This window comes from Callorhinus ursinus, unplaced genomic scaffold (assembly GCF_003265705.2).
Source record: "Callorhinus ursinus isolate GAN/ISIS: 27379988/994484 unplaced genomic scaffold, GSC_fseal_2.0 scaffold49, whole genome shotgun sequence".
NCBI lineage: Eukaryota > Metazoa > Chordata > Mammalia > Carnivora > Otariidae > Callorhinus > Callorhinus ursinus.
The window spans coordinates 4,646,081-4,664,201 of NW_027397111.1; the positions used below are offsets into that span (position 1 = coordinate 4,646,081).

General features: G+C 47.2%; 1 protein-coding gene across 11 annotated transcripts in view; it reads right to left on the reverse strand.

Moving 5' to 3' along the window:
- The window catches only part of TEAD1 (TEA domain transcription factor 1), a 255,127-nt gene that overhangs the window by 30,447 nt on the left and 206,559 nt on the right, over positions 1 to 18,121 (reverse strand). For 9 of the 11 annotated variants that reach the window (XM_073882902.1, XM_073882898.1, XM_073882899.1 and 6 more), the window contains one exon: positions 2,519 to 2,692. The exons of the other annotated variants lie outside the window; for them this stretch is intronic. In XM_073882902.1, the coding sequence (XP_073739003.1) occupies positions 2,519 to 2,692 (174 nt within the window). The remainder of the gene's footprint in view (positions 1 to 2,518; positions 2,693 to 18,121) is intronic. 11 annotated transcript variants of the gene reach the window in all.

An 18,121-nucleotide genomic window follows, 5' to 3' on the forward strand; every position in this document is an offset into this window, starting at 1 on the left:
AGATAACTGTGGTCATTTTTCTCTGATACTACACCAAAACTTAACAAGTGATGGTTTCTTAAAAATTAGCTGCAGTGTAGGGGTGCCTGGGTGGGTCATTTGGTTAAGCGTCTGCCTTGGGCTCAGACCATGATCTCGGGGTCCTGGGATCGAGTCCCCCATTGGGCTCCCTGCTCAGTGGAGAGTCTGTGTGTCTCTTTCTCTCTCCCTCTGCCTCTCCCCCAGCTCATGCTCTCTCTCTCTCTCTCTCTCAAATAAATAAAAATCTTTTTAAAAAAATTAGCTGCAGTGTGGAATCTGAAACTGTATCAATGAACTTTTCAAACTCCATTACATGAAAATCCACTGGTTTATCTTACATAATACCAAAAAAAAAAAAATAAAATCACTCGTTAATATGGCTGTGGATCTCACCAGAAAAGTCTGTTAAGTATTGGGAAGCTGTCAAGTTCATGGTGGTGGATACGAGTTTTCCAAAATTCTTATTTTTACTAGAAAGCTGGAATTTTCTCTTTGGTCATAGTGTCAGTTGCTTTCCTTGAGGTGGCAGGCAGGCAGGCTCAATGCATTCATTTGCAATGTGTACTCTAGGTCCAAGATGTCATAAAATTTATAAAGGACATTCTTGGTGTAACTCGTTCTCTCTCTTTTTTTTTAAACTGTGCGCACACACCCGCCCGATTAAGCTAAAGCTTCAGCAGTTTCACCCTTCTGCTTTTGAACTACTGGCGTGCATATCAGCAGCTTGCACAAGCCAAATAATGTCTCAGGGTCGTAGTGAAAATATTTCTGGCCTTCTCAGTCCTTTGAAGGGCTACTGATGCACTCCCTGGGGGTCCCCAGGCCATACTTTGAAAACTGCCCTGTTACCACATAATAACTGACCTCCAAACACCATTCAAATCACGAGTGGCAGCCTCCAATTTAGAAAGGTATTATTGCTTGTTCAGGTTACCCACATGTATTACCCATCCCAAGAACCTTAATGTAAGTGGAAGGCTATTTCCACAATCCAAATTCAAAACAGAACCATGAAAAATGAAATCTAGTTACCACGTAAGAATACAAGAAACTAAACAAACTAAATTTAATATGGAAGTTCTCCAAGAAACCTAAAACATATATTTTTCCTTCATTTATCCACTTGTTGGGCTTTCTTGTGGAAGGCGTTTGCTTGGTATTGGAGAAATGGAGAGTCCTCGGTGGACAGGACTCCCCCCCCCCCCCCCCCAATAGCTGAGTTCACAGGGTGTGAAGCAACCAGAAAACAAAGCAGAGGCACTACCGCCAAACTTATCTAATTACAAGGTCCGGAGCCCCACCCTACAGGTAGCCTGTCCTTTGTAATCTCGGAGTCTCTGTTTTCTTAGCTGGACACAAGGCAAATCCCATTTAACACTGTGAGGAGTGGAGGAAGTGCGTGGAAAGTCTCAGCACGGCCCCCAACCCCCAGCAGGTCAATAAATGGTAGCCACTGTTAGGAGTAAGGTGCCCCCGAGGCAGTCCTGGGTCCAGAGGGGGAGCAGGACACACATAGAAGGAATGACCCAGCATGGGAACTGATTAACTACAAAAGGCACTGGGAGTAAAAGGAAAATCAATGGTCTGCCTAAGGGATGAAGGTGCAAATAATAATAAAGGAGCCACCATCTCAAAGGAAGGAGGAGCTGGCCCCATGGGAGAGAAGGAAAGGGAAGAAGTCCATCAGACACACAGAGCAGCTAGGCACAGGGCAGCTAGCAAGGAAAACACCCTGCAACCAGCTCACTTGGGGCCTTTAAATGCTATGCTCAGGGGTGCAAACACTTGAAGAGATTTTCTTTCTATTTTTCTAGAGACTGAAGCCTTAGAAACACTCATTGCTAACAGGTCATCTGTCGTGCAGCCTTGGTATCCTCACCTCCCATATACACACGTGGTACTTACGCCTGTGACCTGTTAGCCGTCCCCTGGCCTGAGTGTGACTAGTGGAGAAAGAACAGAAAAGCTCCTCTCGGAGGCCGTGAGACGGCAACAAGCCCCAGCAGCTGGGGGAATCCACCCTTGCTGTTTTAAAGCCCAAATGAGGCACATACTGCGTGAAGCCATTTTGTATTCTCTCTGCCACGTATAAAATCTGGAAGCATGAAACTTTATCTTCATCCCAGCCCCATTCTGCCTCAGGTCCTGGGCTCCAGTGGAATTTTATAGGTCTCTCGGCTTAATGGAGTGAGAACAGAAAGAGGGGCTAGTGCCCCGTGTCTTCCATCACAACTGCAGCCATGTGTGAAGTCTCCAGCCATTGCAGGAGTGAGCCCTGAAGCCCACAGAGGCCTCCGGACTCTCTTGTTCTTGGGCAGGGACACCAAATGCTGCCTGGGTGCGTCTGTACCTGAGGATGGACCACAAGGCCAGCCTGAGGACAGCCCCCCAGGTGCAGTCAGCGAGTACCCATAACCAGCCGCGCTGCTCCGCGCTCACGTACAGGAGGTGCCCATTCAGACGAAACCCACCGCCACCACAGCAATGTCTTACTCACCCAGAATTTTACGAGGAAGAAGGCATTTTGAGGGCCTTTTCCAAACAGTTCCTTTAAGCCACCTTTCTTTTCAGGAAATTTGTCATAAATCTGACGAATGTCCACTGATTCGAGCAATGGGTCACTGTAAGAATGGTTGGCATGCCCAATGTGCACGAAGAGGTGTTTGTTGTACTGTAAGAAACCAACAGAAACATTCCCATTACAAACCCTTTGGTCAACCTGGGGCACATCCATCTTGAACTGGAAGGAGAGCAGTGGTCTCAAAATCCCGGACTTACACCTTGAATAGCCTAGGGTCTGTGCCTTTGAAAAAATGAAGATGTTCAGAAAAGCCATTATAGGGGCGTCTGGGTGGCTCAGTTGGTTAAGCATCTGCCTTTGGCTCAGATCATGATCCCAGGGTCTTGGGATTGAGCCCCACATTGGGCGCTCTGCTCCGCGGGAAGCCTGCTTCTCCCTCTCCCACTCCCCCTGCTTGTGTTCCCTTTCTCGCTATCTCTCTCTGTCAAATAAAAAAATAAAATCTTAAAAAAAAAAAACCATCATAGCTCAGGGTTAAAACCATCATTGTCTTTTATTGACAGGGGTATCTATTCTCCCTCAAAAAGGCTTTTTGGAGACATAGTAGTAAATAACACCTGAAGTTACCTGACTACCAAACCAAGAAACTATTCTATCACCCAGTTTCACCTAACTCAACTGAAAATGACAGCAACACCCTTTGAAGCCCAATATTTACAGTTCAGCCCAATGAGGAGCATGTGTGTAGTCCACTAACATCATCACCCAGAATGCACTTCTTGCTCCAGCTCCCCCAGCAACAGCACGGATGCAATGCTCTGGGCAATGGTACCCACGTACTCCCTCCAACAGGAGTAAGAGTGCTGAGCCTTTCTCACCAGTCCGCTTAGTAACCAGTCTAAAGCTTCTGCATAAGGGCCGGTCAGCACATGGTTGTCAGTGCAAAGTTAGGGTCAGGAGAACAGTTCATGGAGAGGATTCATGGTACAGGTCATATGGGGCCAGTGATCAGAGAACACAGGTCACTCATTCACAAACCAACCAACCAAAACCCGGTTAAGTCACTTAACTTACAAAAAAAACCCTTTTTTCTCCTTGCTTTGTGTTATACCATGCTTGGTATAAAACATGTTAACTGGACCACAAAGGAGTTATCCAAACCAATGGTTCTCAAAGAACATTTAAAAATCACCAATGCCTGGGGCCATCCAGACTACAGGGGAATCCCAGAAAATGATAGGCATCAGTAATTTTTAATGGGCATTAAATGAATTCCAGTATGCAGCCAGGTTAGAGAACCACTGGCTTACACTTTTTACTCCAGACCCTCCATGCCTGCCTCTCGGGCTAATTAAACTGTAACACCAACCTAACGAGACACAAAGACATCTGCGGCTTTCGGGGCTGTGGGGAGATCAGAACCCAACAGGGCTCATGCAAGAAATTCCATGTCCCAAGTCACCTGGCAGTCCCTACTTACTTTTCAAGTTTAAATGGTTATTTCCCCAACTAGAGTCCTTCAGAGTACTGACTCCATTAGAAATGAGAAGTCCCAAATAAAAGAAAGCTTGGTCAAAGCTGCCTACCAGGCGAGTACTGTATCCTGGTTAAAAGTTTGGGGTTTGGACTCAGCCTGCTCGAGCACAAAACTTTGTGCCCACTGAAAATTAGCTAAGACACTGGGCAAGTGCCTCCCCTGTCTGTAAAATGGGGAAAGTGCTGGCGTCTGCCTCCTAGGGATGCTTTGGGATTTAAATGAGAAACTAAATATAAAGAGCTCACAGATTCAACGAACAGCAAACGATAAATGCTAGCTATTATCGTTGTTTTGTAAAACCCCCCTTCTTTGAGCATAGTTAAAAAACATTTCTTAACTTGGTATAACCCAAAGTTTCCTAAGCTCATGTGGTCACAAAAGCCTACAGATGTATCCTGAAGAAATGCTGGTTTAAATCCATGACTTGCTACACAGGCACCAGATCTCTGGCCACAGGACCAACGGGCAGGAGGCCCGACACCCCACCCAAAGTCAGTGGTCCATGGTGTTAACACCTGGGGATTGGAGCCAAGGCCCAGCATCTTCTGGGAGAGGGCTAAGCCCCTCTCCTGCTCAACATCAGAGTGATATCCCTACAAAAGCTTCAAAACGCCTAAGAGGTATCAGGTGAAATGAAGAAGGGGACCCTGTCAAGCTCTGCCATCGACCCAGCCTCTACCCAGCTAGCTGCTAGCTTTCAGGTGAAACCGAGGGCTGGGAAGCACTCTGCAGGGACAGAGTATGCCTATGACGGAAGAGAATTTGTTTTAAAATGAAGTCAAAGCCATTGACAGGTTGGGGAGCTGAGATTATGGGGTACAGTGGAATGTCTTTGACCTTTTCGTAAATGTTCCCAAATGTTGTTGTCACATCATCTTTTCAACAATAAGCAAACAAAAGCCCACAGAGATGTATGAGGCACTCCTGCTAATGAGCTTCCATTCTCATTAGTGGGCAGAGGGAGAAAAAACACAGTTGGGGACACAGACACTGGCGTAAAGGCCGCCAGAGAGGCAAAGATGAATGAGTAGTGTGTGTCTCGTGTCTAGCTCCTCTGCTCATTCTCCACTTACCCACCATTCTGAGAGCTGAGGGCAGAAGTCCTCGTTCTTTCATTATCGGGACGACTGGCCTTCTGCAGGTCCATCCATCCCACCCTTGTATTACTAACCTCTGCTGGCAGCAAGCTCCTGGGCCCTCCCAGCTCCATTGGGGAGGTACCGTTTCTGCCCTGTCGTGTGCCACCTGCAGGCAGTGAGTTTATGGGCAAGGAGGCAACACGAGCAGAGCTATGGGGACACCTGTAGCCAGAACCACAGTCTGTCTGCTGAACACCATGCTCTCAGCTCCTCTTCCTTGGCAGCCGCCCACGGGCAGGCAGAGCTGGGGACGGAGGTAAGAAGCTGAGACTTGCGTTTTCTTTTTGCTCCTGACATCCAAAGGCCCCTGCAGTGTACTGCTGGAACGCAGGACCTCTACATGTCAAGAGGACAGGAAGGTGAAGGGAGGGCAAAAATTTATCACACTTTAACAGGGGCCTTGAAGATATGGTTAAAAACCAAAGGGCTGAGCGCAAAGCACAAAAACTCTGGAGCCAGATGAGAATCTGAAATCTCAATTTTGCTCATATGTGCAACGGGGATACAGTATGTATAATACGCAACAGGACTGAAGATGAAAGGGAATAATGCACAGAGGGTGCTCGGCATAGGGCCCAGCATATAATTAGTGTTGGGGAAATCGCAGCAGCTAAGATTACTATTGTTGTGGTTTATCATTATGTGAGATTACTAGATCCTGGGGGAGAAGAAAAGAACTTTCCTGCTTTAGCTACCCCTCCTGCGTAGCAAAGAAAAAATAAACACAAGTAAGCCAAGAGCTAGGAGCAAGTTGTGAAGCCATGTGACTGTTCAAATCCTAGATTCTGGCCCACTCATAACAAGCTTCTCGGGGTGTGGGTCTCTCCTGTGCCTGAAGGAAGGAAAAGAGCTGTGTCCACTCACTGCTCTGTGCCATGTGCTTTCTACATACGTGACCTCAGGTAATCGTGGCCTTGCAATGACACCGTAGGGACATTTTATTAAAGTCATTACACATGGGGGAAATGGAAGTTCAGAAATGAACAGACTAGCCTGAGGTCACACTTCCGGGAATAGTCCTGGAGTTAAGAATAAAACTTGGACCTGTCAACGCCACAGACCGTGCATTTGCTGCAAATATCAACCACACTGTCTCCCAGCAGAAAATGCCTCGACCCTTCTCACTCAGATCTACTTTCTACTTTTTCTGAAAGCTGATTTGAGAAAAAAGAAGAAGGAGATAAAAAAAAAAGCTAACTAATGTTTTCAAAATTCTAAGAAGCTAAATTAGAATTCAGGATAAACACAATGATTCGCAGATACAGCAGACAGACTCTTCAAAGGTTTCTATTTTGAGGAAGTTACCTTTGTGCGCCAGTGGCTGAAATGAACTGAGAAGGGCAGGCTGTCTTTGCCAAAGGAAACCGGGCACTGCCTCTCCCAGGCTGGTGACGTGAAACCAAACCCTGACCGCTGGCATCTGGGTGCCTTTATTCCTGCCAAGAGGTGACTTTGTTTCTAAGAATACAAAGGACTAAAGAAGGTATCCTGGAGACCACAGCAGGGAGACAAACAGCCCTCCCTCTCCCCTTAATTCAACCTGGGTAGGTCAGGAATCCCTCTGCCCCCAAATCCAGAAGACTGAAAAGAAGAAATCTACCTGATATGTTTGGGTTCAAGTTCTGATAAAACCCAAACTCTAAAAAAACCATTTGGTAAGACTCTAACTACTTCCCATCCCGTCAGTTCTCCTTATAAGGGAAGAAGGCCAGGGTGAATACCTTATTTTCCTCTCTCCTTCCCAAATAAATCCCATTTTCTTTTCAGCAATGGTGGTTTCCCCAAAACTAAAGGTGAAGCGCAAAACCAAAAAAGGGCAATTCTATTTTATAGGGCAGGAAACAAATATTTGCAAAGCAACACCAACAGCAACAACTAAAATCCCAAGTATTGGGGGCAATACATAAGCAGAAACAGGGTAAATGTCAAGAAGTCATGTATACTAAAAGCCCAAGACTAAATTTCCTTGATATCCAAAATAGAGGTTAATGTTGGTTTGTTCAATTATAAAAAAGTCTCCTTAGGCACTCAGGAGATATGTTGATGATTAACAGATCAATGACAACAACAAAAAAGGTATTCACTCTGCTTACTTCTTTTATGGATTTCAGTAGAACAAACCGGCATTCCTATGACACATTCTATGCCAGGCACAGGGAATCCATGACCTAATAAGTACAAAATCCCTCCCTTCAAAGAACCTATAGAGTTGAATGTATGGAGCTAGCTTATTGACCCTACAGTCAGAATCATATATTTTCCCATGTAAATATATGTTCTCAACGATCCCAACGGAGAAGATTGGTAATAAAGAGTCAACATCCCCTCTCCTATACACCACATGACTTAAGTCAGCATTCACCTGCTCTTTTTATATGAATGGCTGTATTCTCCAGCACTAAACAGTGTTATTCGTTAGCAAGGAGAACACATGTGGAACTCACTTGAAAATGTGCATCAAGTTTCACAAGTCTAAGGTGGAAACCATGATGAGAACAAAGTTACCCATCACATCTGAGAGTAGAACACACTCAGATTTGTAAGGTTTTAGAAAATTAACCCTTCTTGCAACTATTCTCAGCTAGGCACAGGAAGATGTTTTCACAAAATGAGGGAATACCTCACAAGAGGGAGATGGGGCCCTAATCCGGAAGAGGGATTAAAGAACACACTGGCCCAGTAGCTGGGGAGCTGACCTGGACAGCAGCCAGTCTGGAGTGGACAAGGAGCTGGAGGGCTGCTGGAGGGGTGTCACCAAAGGGACAATGGACCTGAAAAGACTCCCTGACTTACCTGACCACCTGGAGAAGAGTTTGAGAACTCTGTTAGAAACATTGGAGATGAATTTGTACAGGCATGTAAAAACGAGATAAAAAAAGAAGCAATAACAAATCCTAGGAAAAAAAGTTTTACAATCAAGAAAATGGTTCTAATACATCACACATTAACCATGCTGTATGTGGCATTTACAGGCTTGTAATACAAACACTGAGTGTCAATTAAACCAAAAACTGTGATATAACCAGACTGGGGGATGGGGGATAGGGAGGGGAGAGAACAGGGCTCCACGTATTCGGAGAGCTAAGTCCTGGTCTCCCATACTAAGAAGTCAACGGAAAATGTCTTGAAATTAATGGACTGAAATATACAGTATGAACAGGTTATTTGGAAATACGTAGATAATACACGAAGAAATGGCTGAAAAGGCTGTAAGTAGCCGTCGCTAAGGAGTCGGACCAGGAGGTGGGGAGACACGGGGCAGAGGACTGCTGCTTTTCTTTACCGGCTGTGAGTCTGGTTCAATTTGACTTATACACAAAGCACATGTATGACTTTATTAAATTAAACAAACAGCCAACCGAAAACTGTCTTGGAACATCATGGGAGTTTTTTGAGGAAGAGAAAGAACTATAAAGGGAAACAAAAATATTAAGAGTTGTATTTCAGGATGTTTATTCTAGTTGGTCACAAGTTCCCTGGACTTGAAAGGAACTTGGTCAGATCACAGAGCCTTCCTATGGCTCGAGTACACAGGATGACTGAGCAGAAGCTGGGACTCTTGTCTGCCTGCAGGGTTCACCAAAAACACCAACGTTGCACCAGCAAAATCCCACCTGGATCAAGACTGTCCCCCGGCTCAGCGGCACCTGACACAATCTTAATACACTGATTTCTCTTTTGACTTGGGAAAATGCTCATGTTCTCTTTTCATCGTTATAATCCTTCCAGTTATTCTTCACAGTGGTTGTAAACAGGGACAAAGGTGAATGGAATTCTAAAAACTCAAACAGTTACTTGCAATGGCTTATTTAGCTACCCTGGGGGTTTAACGAAGGACTTTTCCTCCTCTCCCAAATCTGTTCGAAGGTCACTTTCTTTCCTGCTCCTGTCTTTCCTCCCCTCTCTGTTGCTTGGGGAGGCTGCAGGGAGGGGTGAGGAGGACCGGGACTCTGGAGCCTGCTGGGGTCCGTGTCTGATTCCTGGCGCAGGTGCCACTTCCTGGTGGGGCCATCTAAAATGGGCAAGTTCAGCCCCCGGGGGCAGCTTCCACATCCGTAATGCAGGGGTCATCCTAGTACCTATCTTGAAGGAGTGTTACAAGCATTAAATGAGATAATGTGTGGAAAATATATAATGCTGTTGCTTGCACATAATTTGTTACTATTACTGCTTTTATTGCCAAGTAATCATGATAATTCTCTACTTCACATGAGATAATGTGAAATTAAGCTTGTCCTTCTGATGGCAGCGAAATGGAAATACCAAAATTTAAAGCAGAAATTGAGAAGAACATTTGAGACATAGAGGGTGATTCCTACTAGTCCCAAACTGCCATTAGCCACTGTGACGTAGGGTGGCTGAGGTGGGGGTGATGTGCACCCAGAGCCTGGAGTGATCTGGCCCCCGAATTTCCTTCAGACACATCAGTGCCTGCTCTCTGAAGCACACACAGCCTGTCCTTGAAAGTGCCCATCACTACCCATGAGACAAACCGGAACAACACAGCTCCCAAAAGCGACCACTGGGGTTTTTTCTTTCTTTCCTCTTTTTTGAAAGCACGGCTAATAGATTCTATTCCAGAGACATCTGGTGAGGCAGCTCACTTCTGTGAAAAAGGACAGAGAAAGCCGACAAATCTGCAGGTCCTTGGCATCGCTGCCGGTTCCTGAGACACGCCCAGAGCTGCACTACACAGTCTGACATGAAGAGGGCGGTCTTTTCCCAAATTTGTTTCAAAAATTCCAAGTATTTGAAGAACGCAGTAAAACCTTGAAAAATGACTGCTGTCAAATAATACCAAGAGAAGAACTATAATCCACTTAGGAATTTAAAGAAACCAAGACAAATAACTCCTGTCAAGGGATGCTAATGTACAAGTTGGAACAGAACAGGGAGGGACAAATCACCTACAATTGCTTCCTGTCCCTCTCCTGCCTGGGCTCTGTCCAGACACCCCCAGGGCAGCCTGGGCAGCCTGTGATAACCCCTGGGCCCTGCAGGGACAGGGAGTGGCTGTGGGGCCAAGCCAAGGAGAAGGACCTGCATATTCAGTGCTTGGGGGGAGCAGGGCGGGCTGTGCGGTGGGGCTTGCCTGGGCTCAAACCTCAGCAGGGCCTCTCAGCTAACTGCTCAGAGGCACCGGCCCTGTTCTGGCTACTTGGCACCTGGGCACTGCTTCATCCCCTCCCCTGTACTCTTCTCAGAAACAAACAGCACCGAAAGCAAAGAATAAGGAGCAGGTAAGTCCTTCCTGCCCAGATCTCACACCAGGAGGCACCACCTCACCCCTGCCTCCCACTTCCACCACCATCTTCACAGAGGGGCTACTGTTTTCTCAGGAAGTGGGTCTTCCCCCCCCCCCCAGAGGGGCAGCTGTAAGGGCCCACGGGCCACATGCAGGCACAGCAACTGGGAAAGCAGGCTCGTGGGGTGCCGACCTGCCAAGGAAAGCAGATGGAGCCTGGCTGGGCCTCTGTGAAACATCCATAAAACCCAGATTTCCAGATGCTTTCAATTGCCTCATCCCTCGATGGCAATGAAAAAAGAGGGTGAGTGCCCAGAGCTGCTCAGACACAGGAGTAAACCAGGCACCACTGTGAGAGGGTGCAGCTGGGTGAGGATGAGCAGCTAGGATGGCTCAGCCGCCGCGAGGGACAGAGCAGGAGAAACCACACCACACCACGGTTGAGCCACCCCTCCATCACCCAAAAACACTGCATTGCTTGGGTCCTACTCGAAAAACCTGGGGGAAGCCAACCGCCAGACCAGCTGTAGCCTTCCTCTGAGACCCGGGAAGGCCCAATGTGCTTTCTGACCATTCATTCTAAGCATGCAGAGCGTACATTACCGATACACGGGTTAGAAGCCAGGCTTTTTGCTGTTTCTGAGCTGTGCAGCCTGCGGCAAGGGGCTCAACCTTTCTGGGTCTTGGCTTCCTCATCTGAACACAGGGCTGACACCGGGCCTGCTCTTCTCCAGGGGTCCACGTGAAGGTCAAACGGAAGAGCAAACACGACGGTTCTGTACGCGCCCCAGGGTGCCACAGAGATGCCGGTACGCAGGTGTACTAGTAAGGAGATCCACCCGCGAGCCGGGAACAGCGGTGGGAGAGGGGGCCTCTTTTCAGAAGGCCCCGAAACCAGATCTGCCCAAACAGCCTTCTCCCCACGAATACATGAATACATTGCCTCAGAAGCCCCAGCAGGGCTTGGAAGCTTCTCCAGAGAAACCTCATCCTCTCCACCCTGTCCTGACACAGGCAAGGACTCTCCTGGCGCTCTGTGGAGTTTTCACCCTGCCGCTGACCATACTACTTTACTTCTCCAATCTAGTCCCCACACAAACCACCTGCCCTTCATTTCGCCACAGGCCTCATCAACTTTATACTTCCTGAGAGCTGCCCTGGTCACATTTTCCAAACCAAAACCAGGTTCCGTGATCTAACAAAGGAAATTTCGTTGAACCGTGACTTTAGGCCTTGGAAAGGAGCTATAAAAATAGGAAAATTAAATCATTCTTGGGGCCACATTGACCAACCGCCTTTACGGAGAAGAGTAAGGTGATCTGTAGGACTACAGGGTGTTCTCCCTCAGAGGCCTGCCATTTCTTTCCCCAGAGGGGAGGTGCTGGGAGAAGCATCCTTCTTCTCAGATGATCACTCCACTCCTGGTTGGTCCCCTTCACGTGACGCTGGGTGGGAATCCACGAAAAAGCACTTGGTACATAAGACCTCCCCCAAAGGGTGTTTATCGCTGCCACCTTCCCTCCAGCTCCTCAAACCACAGGCGTTGGATTCAGACAAACTTCCAATCTCCAGCCCTGCCATCGATGGGCTGATTCCTGGGCTCAGTTACTTAAACTCTCTGAGCCTCTCTGTTTCTAATACCCATTTCAGCAAGTTTATTTCAACAAAAGGTGAGAGCATCATCACACAGGCGGCTCTTTCCAATCCTGCTTCCTTCTCTGTTCCACGGCTCCTCAAATTACAGCACCATCCCCGGTCCCAAAAATAGTCATCTCCACTACACTCTTCCTCCCACAGCTAACCAGTCCCCAAGGCCTTTTAGTTTTCTCAACACAATGTCTCTCCCCCGACATTCCCTATTTTCTGTCCCCCTTGGGCATGGCCAGGCCGCTGCCCTGGTTTGGTCCTTGCCACCCAACACCTGGACCAGAAAGTCACTTCCCTACCCCAGCCACTCTCTGACCTGTCAGCTTCCTGAAACACACATCAGACCACAGCTTCTCTTTCAAAAGGGGAGTGAGATAGGAGAATACAGATTCACGTTATGCTCTATATGTATTAAAACCTCTGGGAAGATTCATAAGAGAGGTGCCTGGGTGTTCAGTCCATTAAGCAGCTACCTTCAGCTCGGGTCATGATCCCAGGGTCCTGGGATGGAGTCCCGCATCGGGCTCCCTGCTCCGTGGGGAATCCTCCCTCTGCCTCTGCCCCTCCCCCGCTGGCTCGCGCGCTCTCTCTCTCTCTCTCTCTCAAAAACAAAAAGATGCATAAGAATCTAATAACAGTGGTTAGAAGGAAGGGAAGTCTCTCTCCATTCTTTTATGCTTATCGATTTTGGACTGTGTGAATTTACTACATATTCAAATCATAATTAATTAAAAAAAAATATTCTGGTTTCCACCTGAATTTCAATAGGGTCCAAAACACCTGGCGAGCATGTCCTCTCAAGCCTGGTTCCTTCCATGTCTCTGGCCTGATTTTCAGCTACATTACTACAAGATGTTCAGGTCGCAAATACATTTGCGGCGTCCTCGGTGTGGTCCAGGGACGCTACTCCCCGTAACCGTCAGAGCAATACCATGAGAACATTAGTGCCCACACACAGACCAGAGTCAGGCTGAGCGCCTCTGCCCCAAATCTCACACAGCTAGCCAGATACCAGCCTTCTCGTTCCACTAAAACGAACATGCTGCCACTACAGGGCGAGGGGAGATGTGTTCAAAGCCCAGGTGGAAACCTTCTTTGCTTCTTTCCCTTCTTTGCCCCAAACCCTGAGAAGAATCACAGCAGCAGAAGTTGGAAAAGGAGCTCAGGGAAAACCCAGCCCAACTCTCTACCCAACGCGAAGGGCACTGTGACAGCCAGCCTGTGCTTAGGGAGCTCGTACATTGGAAGGCAGCTGTCTTTCTGTTTGAAGAATTTCTTTATTTCTTCAAAAGTACAGGTAGGTGGTTAAGAACACAGAGTGGAGCCAAACCTTGGCACGGCCACTTCCTGGCGATGGATCTTGATAACATACCCTCATGTTTCTGAGCCTCTGTTCCTTTACTGACAGACTAGAGAGAAGCACAGGATCCACGTCAACATACTTGGCATACGGTGCTTGTAACACAGCTCAGGAAGTGCTGGTGGCTGTCACTACTATGATATATAAAGGTATTTCCTAGAGTGAGCTGAGCTGTGCCTTCCCTGTTCAAGTTTGTTCCTGTACCCCTCACAGAATGCACCTCCTTTTTCTGCAAGACCCTGCTGCTTCAAAATCTAAAGAGAATCACCACCCTGTCCCTCCCTCTCCATCCCATGGTCTCCCCCTCTCTGGCTGTAGGAACTCCTACCTAAGGAAACGCACACACTCGCCTCCTGCTTATGGAGCTGCTCGCTCCGGCATCCAGCACACCACAGGCATGAAATGTGCAATGCTGTGCCTGGGAAGTCTGAGCCAGCTGTAGAGCAGAACGTGGCCGGAGGCACCTGCCATGGCCCCGGGTAGGGGTGGTGGAAGGCTGCTAGGCTTTATCAGGAAAACCACTCCCCGTACACACACGCAGAGCCCAGATTTTCATTGGCCTAAAGGAGCAGCTGCCTAACTTGGCCACATTTCAGGCAAGGTGCTTTTAAATGGCCCACGCTGGGTGGAGGATCTTGCACTGAACACTTGAAGTCCTTTGCTATGCAACACTGAAATCATGTAGTAAAGCGTTATTTCCAAGCATTACTAACCACTTCTAAAATAGTCTCTGTTGTTTAGATTCTTCCTTCCTTTCTTCACCCTCTGCTGTTTTTCTCTTAGCTTCAAGTGGAGCCAGAGGTAACAGAGGGACTGACTTGCTGGTTTTCCACCAATGTAAACAACCCCCGATTTGGGGGGCAATGCTACCGTCTGGTTCGTACACGATGCAGAGCCAGCAGGGGGCGCTCATCCCCCAGACGACTCTTCCTTAGCGCCTTACAGATTACAGCGGGCCACAGGCTGCATCTCGGATACAACCGGCTCTTGCAGCCTTTTGGTCATCATCTCGGGTTGCGGTCAACAGACCTGGGCCGCAATCCTGTTTCCAATGACAGCTGACGGGCTACCATGGGGCACGCTGTCTCCCGGGATTAAATAAAATGATGCACGGTGCCGCGGTCGCCACTACTGTCCTGCGGGTCTACCGGTGTTAGCGCCACCAGGGACAGGGGAGTCGTGACGACGTCTTCAGTGGTGGCGATGGGCACGTATGTCGTCAACCGAAGAGTGACTTTCCAGAATGGCTGGTACCAGGGGGGCCACCCTAGCCTGGGGACCCAGCGAACCAGGTCCTCCTCCTGCCCTTGCTGCTACACAAGCGTGTGTTCGAGCCCCGGCCGCGGACTAGCTTAGGCCATCTCTCCAGGCCTCTTCCATAAAAAGGAACAGAATTACCTACCTCATGGGGCTGTGACAAAGATGAAAGAGATCACTCATGAAAACCAGCACAGCACCCAGCTCATTAATTTGTTTGGCGTTTGTCACCATTACCTATAAGCTCCCTGACTCCAAAGAGCCAAAGTCTTTGGAAGCAGGTAGGGGAAACTGTGTGTCTATGTCTGTATGGAGACAAAGATTCGGAGAAAACAAACACAAAGTTGAAATGGTTTGGGGACCTTTAAGTAGTTGTCACTTTGCTGGCTCCCTTATCAAATTAACAAGCTTAAGGTCTCATGTTGTATTTTAAATACTGTATATCCAGCTTTGTTAAAAGGCAGCAGTTGATTTTACTTTAGATGGCTTTTAAGTTCTCCTGTCGTTGGAAAAAAAAAAAGAGTAAAATTAAAGTCTGAGAAGCCACAGAAAGTCTGAGAACCAAAGAACCCATCCACAAGCTCCAAGTTTTTCAGTGTGACGTTGGTCCTGAAGTGCCATTACACACTCATTGTATCAGCACCCTGTGTTTGCAAAATAAAGCACACATTGTGCAACTTGAGAAGCTGGTGCTTGAGACACTGTCACAGTGCTTTAAATAATTTTGTGAATTATTGATTTCGATGAATCCCATTTCAATTAATCACCTTTTTCTCCCAAGGTCCTCTCACTTCCTTCTCACATGAGAACCATCCTTCAAACCCTCACATTTCTACTTAAATAAATTCATATGCTATTATTCACAATCCCCCATGTACTCATTTGTATCCATTAAATTGTGCAAATGCACTGCAAAATAAGCGTTTTTGTGAAAACAAGTGTATTCGTGCTGCAAATTAAGTGTTTATGACATAGGAATGTGGGAAGCCACATCAAAAGTGACACACATGTTACAATGTAACAACCTGATGTCACAACAGTGATAGAGCTTTGGTTGGCACGGTCTGATAGACCTAATTTTAAAATGACATGACACAGGGGCGCCTGGGTGGCTCAGTTGTTAAGCGTCTGCCTTCGGCTCAGGTCATGATCCTGTGGTCCTGGGATCGAGCCCCGCATCGGGCTCCCTGCTCAGCGGGGAAGCCTGCTTCTCCCTCTCCCACTCCCCCTGCTTGTGTTCCCTCTCTCGTTGTCTCTGTCAAATAAATAAATAAATTCTTAAGAAATAAATAAAAAATTAAAAAATCATGACACAAGCCAGAAACACTAACATATATATTAGAAGGTATTATTACTTTCTGAAATTATACATTTTCTATCTTTAGATTATTATACATAATCTAAAGAGCAAGTAATTTTCAAATGGTGAAGAAGGGCCGTTACTCCACAGAAGCACTTAACATCATCTTATGTAATGGGTGCGCGTGCGCACTTCTCACGTCTTCTCCTCTGGAACACAGGCTCCAGGAGAATGAGGATTAGTTCCCTAACACCTGGAACAGTGGCTGGCATGTAGGAAGTGTTTAAAAAGTATTTGTTGAATGAATTCCAATTTTTTTCAGTCCCCAACTCATGCCCCCCATAAAGCATGGTTATGTTCTCAAGAGGCCCAAGGGTGTCGACTCACAGCAGGCCTTGCATTTACTTCAGGGCCTCTGAAGTCATGTGCTCAAGTCCAATCTTTAGAGCCAAACCTTTCCATTCATCAGTAAAAGGCCAAATCCAGTTGAACCAGTCCGATTATCATGCGTAATCCTAAACACGGAAGAAACATGATGTATCTCTGGACTTGTTCCAAGGGGGCGGGGGGCCCTGCCTTTACGAAACTATTCACCAACTTTCTTACTGCTTTCTACACTCAGAGTCATCACCTCTGGAATGTTCTTCTCCCTTATTCTTCTCCTTACCTTCCAGGGTAAGGGTGACTTCCTCAAGGAAGCCTGCCCTGTCCCGTTAATCACTCACAGCGCTCAGTGCTCTTCCTTCATGGAAGTCACCACACTTCACAATGACCTCGTGTGTGTCTTCGTGCTACATGTCACACCCCGCACAGGCAGACACGGTGCCCGTCTGTGCCGCGCTGTGCAGCGCCTTACACGCACGTGCAGGTGCTCCTAAGCATTTACGGATTGGACTGAATGAATCCAGTGGTTCTCAATGTGAAGCCCAATAAACGCTAACAGCGGAAAGAGGAACTGGGCATTCCTGGCCCTAATAGGTCCATAAATGGAGAGAACGGTCACAAGAGGGGGCTGCCATAGGCTTTTTTAATTAAAAAAAAACAAAAACAAAAATAAAACTTTTGTGATAAAATATTCTATCGTCTTTTAACCAGGGAAACGGGGAAGAGCTCTGTTCTTTAAAAAACGGTCAAAAGCAAAGAGAGAGATTGGCTCACACGGGAGATATGTAGACTGGAGAGAGAGAACTTCAAAACTGGGGGTGGTTTATAGTAGTGAAAAGAGTATAATGAAATCGATCTGGGCTCCTGATCCCTCTGCTTATTCACTAACCATCCTAAATTGTTTAATGTGTCTGGGCCTCAGTTTCTTCAGCTGTAAAACGGGGGAAACAGAATCTACTCATGGAGCACTACAAAGACAGAATGAAATAATCAACTACAGCGTACTCTGTAAGCAACGAGGTGTCCTACCAACACGAGTTACGCAAAGCGAAAAGCATCGCTGGGCTGACACCCAGTCTTCGGCCAAAGAACCCCCTATGCTTTCCAGAAAGAACAAGAAACAAAGAATCAGGAGGGTAGTCGTTTTTGTTTATATCTCAGTGCCTCTCACAGAGAAGGATTTCATGCCATCACCATCACCCTTCTTATAAAACCACTCAGCCACACGAGAAGAGCGATCGATCCAGCTGGCCTTCCCCCTCCTCGTCCCAATAAGCTGCCTCAATGGGCCTAATGACCTACTTTCCATCTCTTTCTTCATTTTTTCTCCTAATTTTGGAACAGGCTCTATTTTTCTACCCAGAGTTCACAATTCATAAACAAACAGAAATGTCAGGGGTCCACTGAGTCTCCACGATGGTGATGGCTTGTGGCATCTCCCTAGTCAGAGGCTTTCCACTGAGCTACAGTACAAAGACCCCAGAGAGGTCACCTCCGACTGTTCAGTATGTCGGTATTTACAACAGATGGTGAAATCATCCATGACACTTTCTCCTGATGACAGAGCGACAGCAAAGCAGTGAACACATACAGAGCGTGGGACCTCTGCGCGTCGGGAGCCCCAGAGATCAGGGCGGTGGGGTGAGAGAGAGCTCATGGAAAGGAGTTGGTGAGGATCCTGAAGACAAACTCCTGATTCCTGCATTTTTG